Below are 2,849 nucleotides of genomic sequence, written 5' to 3'. Positions count from 1 at the left end.
AATGAGGATGACAACATCAATGTGAAAACAACAGTATATTGAATTTTCAAGTGAGGTTGAGCAGTAGAGTCCCTAACCAAATGTAGTTGACCCAAATATGCACAACTAGGGGTCCTATCAAATCAATGGTTGCATGATCCTACCTTACTTTAGTATGATGATTTTGCATTTTAAATGGGTTTTCAATGTTGATCCTTCCATGTGGCAGTATCTCGGGGTGTTCACCTTATAAAATTTTAGTGTACCACGTGCATTCAAAAGGAGGGGTATTTTAATTCAACTCTTTGGGAAAATTGAATAGAATTACAATAACAAAAGGGAGTTTTTAATTCAACTTCAGAAGAAACCCATTTATTTTATAAGTAAAGAGGGAGGTTTCTATTAGGGGGAAAATTTTAGTTAAGGGTTTTCTAAAATACCCCTAAAATACACGTGATATATAAGGTTTCATAGTAGTGAACCCCCCGAGGGCAGTATATGATGCACTTGCTTCACTATGACATGTGGCAGTATATGATGCATTCACACAAAGGGTTTTTGAATTCTAATTTTAGAATATCAATATTTAGATTTCTTATCAATATTAGGGCGTTTTGTATTTTTTTTACAATGTTTTTTTAAAACAATGGTGAAGACATAGAGTATTAGTGTAGTTATAGCCATAAGGTATCATGCATTAATATCTTTACTCTTGAGAGCTGCTTTCTAGCAGTGCTAGAAAACAACTCTCCACCCTTTAGTGTATTTTACACCAGTTGAAATTTAGAGAAATTAGCTCAAATTTCTACCTGTCTTTAAAATACGGGTTAAGATTTCAAAAAATTTAGTGTGAAATCTAGCACATGTACTCAGTGAATTAGGAGTCTCTTTGTTTTGATTGGTTGGGAAAGAAGATGGCACTGGTTTCCACTCTTAGTTGACAAAGAACCTCAAGGGGTCAAAACACTTAATATAATCCATTGTACAACTAGCTCCATGTCCAAGGCTTTAGAGATTAGCAATCGACGTTGTCTTTTCAAGCACGGACCAACGGAGAGACTGTTGCTGTTGTCGAGACTTTATTCGTGGAATATTGTAGCTGAGTGTCTCAGTCGCCTCAGCCTCTCAGCCTGGGCACATGTACCTTGTTTTGCAAGGTTCAAGAAGCTAATGTAGCTGGATGCCTGACGGAAGGCAATCCGATGCCTGACGGGCACAATCAGACTACATAGGCAGGCAAGGTCTAGCGAGAGTTAGATAGCCAATAAAAACACACCTCAGACTTCAGCCTGAGCATGTGCCCATAACTCCGATAAGGTTCGACACCTTCAAGCAACCATGTGCCCTTGATTCTGATAACATCGAAGCTTACCGGATTTCAACCTGCGTCATACATGTGCCCAGGCTGTCTGTCATTTTCATTGTCCGCTGCCACAGAAACTGGCTTGGAGTATTGGCACTGGAGCCTTTCTTTCCCAACCCACCTCTCAAATCCCGAGGGCTTGGACCTATTAGATCGTAGAGCTGATCCTTGAGGAGTTGCTCGCGCAGCTTAACCGTCTCTGGGATCTGCACCCAACCCACAACCATCGATGATAGTATCCCACAGCTAGGTCGAAATATTGTAAACTGCTATGCTAATCTGCTTTTGATCCGAACGAGCACGAGCATCGTGTTGGATGATAGCAACAAATAATTACCTTCACATGGATGGTGTATATGACTGTTTCCTTATTTTGTGAACGCGTGCATTCAGGACTTCGAGTTCTTGAGTTTGCACCACCGATAGCAAGCATGAAAATTGCAAGGGATCTCTGTTGTTGCATACGGCATTTACAAAAACGTCTGTCAAATCGGAATTTACTTCAACAACTGGAATTTGCTGCTGCGCAACAGTGTTAGTTGTGGAGCTGCCAGGATCGGATATCGTGACAAGTTCCTGGCGTTTTCTTGAAGCTTTCATGGCATTAATCGTCTCGAAAATTTTTGCAGCGGATTTCTGTAAGGACCGTATGTAAGTAATTGTGGCGTCTAACAGGCTGCACCTGTAAAAATTTTGCCATCACATAAAACGAAAAGTTATAAGTCTATGTGAACCTCGGCTTATCGATATAATCTTGGACTGCAAGCTTATCAGAACATGGAAGACCTTCATACCTTGCATAATTCTTGTGGCGGCAGCAGTAGCTGCAACCTCGAGAACCATCTGCTCATTGTTTTGCGTTGCAATCTTTCCTTGACTACACGCTCCGGCCTATGAGAGCTCAAGAGTCCTTTCCCTTGGTCAATGGAGCAGCGGGGATCACAGGTTGTCCGTTCCCGTGCAGCCTACCGCCTTTTAAAATTTACCGATGGGTAGGATGCAAAGAACTGAGCCCAAGGTGGGGGACGGAGCCGGCTGCACTAAATTGTGGAAGGAGAGGGCCGCTGGGATCGAAGTCTGAGGGCGAGGAAGCTTGAAAGACGGCATGAGGGGAAGGGGAAGGACTAAAGGGGGGTAGGGTGGAAGGAGAGGAAGTGGGCTGAAGCTGAACATGGGCGATATGTGGGGGGGGGTTTCCATTTACCGAGCAAAAACCCCCGAGTGACGAGCGGACAAAAGGTAGGAGGGGTCAAAATATATAGGCTCAAGTCATTTTTTGGGAGCAAAAAAATCCAAATTATTTCAAGGAATATGTAAGTAAATATGAAATACTAATAAATAGATATAGATATAAATGTACCTTTATATAATATACATATATAATGTCCAAGTGGTGACTTATTTTATCACTTTCAAAAATCCTTTCTTTTCCTTTCACCATTGGTTGGATCATGAAATTTTGAGCAAATATCCTCTTTATAGTTCCTCAGGATGACCTAAGAAAATA

General features: G+C 41.5%; 1 protein-coding gene across 1 annotated transcript; it reads right to left on the bottom strand.

The window, feature by feature from the left end:
* Window positions 1–1,285: 1,285 nt before the first annotated feature.
* LOC147905689 (uncharacterized) lies at window positions 1,286–2,514 on the bottom strand. Its single transcript, XM_087374449.1, has 3 exons — window positions 2,137–2,514; window positions 1,680–2,024; window positions 1,286–1,548 (listed from the first exon to the last, which is right to left on the bottom strand). Exons 2-3 carry the CDS (start codon window positions 1,803–1,805, stop codon window positions 1,348–1,350), a joined length of 327 nt encoding a protein of 108 aa, XP_087230575.1. The 5' UTR covers window positions 1,806–2,024; window positions 2,137–2,514; the 3' UTR covers window positions 1,286–1,347.
* Between the last annotated feature and the right edge of the window lie 335 nt (window positions 2,515–2,849).

Source organism: Dipteris shenzhenensis, chromosome 1 (assembly GCF_047967505.1).
Source record: "Dipteris shenzhenensis isolate YYH24624 ecotype China chromosome 1, Dip_SZ_1.0, whole genome shotgun sequence".
NCBI classification, from domain to species: domain Eukaryota; kingdom Viridiplantae; phylum Streptophyta; class Polypodiopsida; order Gleicheniales; family Dipteridaceae; genus Dipteris; species Dipteris shenzhenensis.
This window is presented reverse-complemented; position numbering and strand designations above follow the sequence as displayed.

What these genes read in the sequence shown, in the direction of transcription:
- LOC147905689 (XM_087374449.1), bottom strand. Translation starts at nt 1,805, where the DNA reads ATGCAACAACAGAGATCCCTTGCAATTTTCATGCTTGCTATCGGTGGT. An exon ending in TATACACCATCCATGTGAAG is followed by an intron (nt 1,549 to 1,679) that starts GTAATTATTTGT and finishes GGTTGGGTGCAG; the next exon opens with ATCCCAGAGACGGTTAAGCT.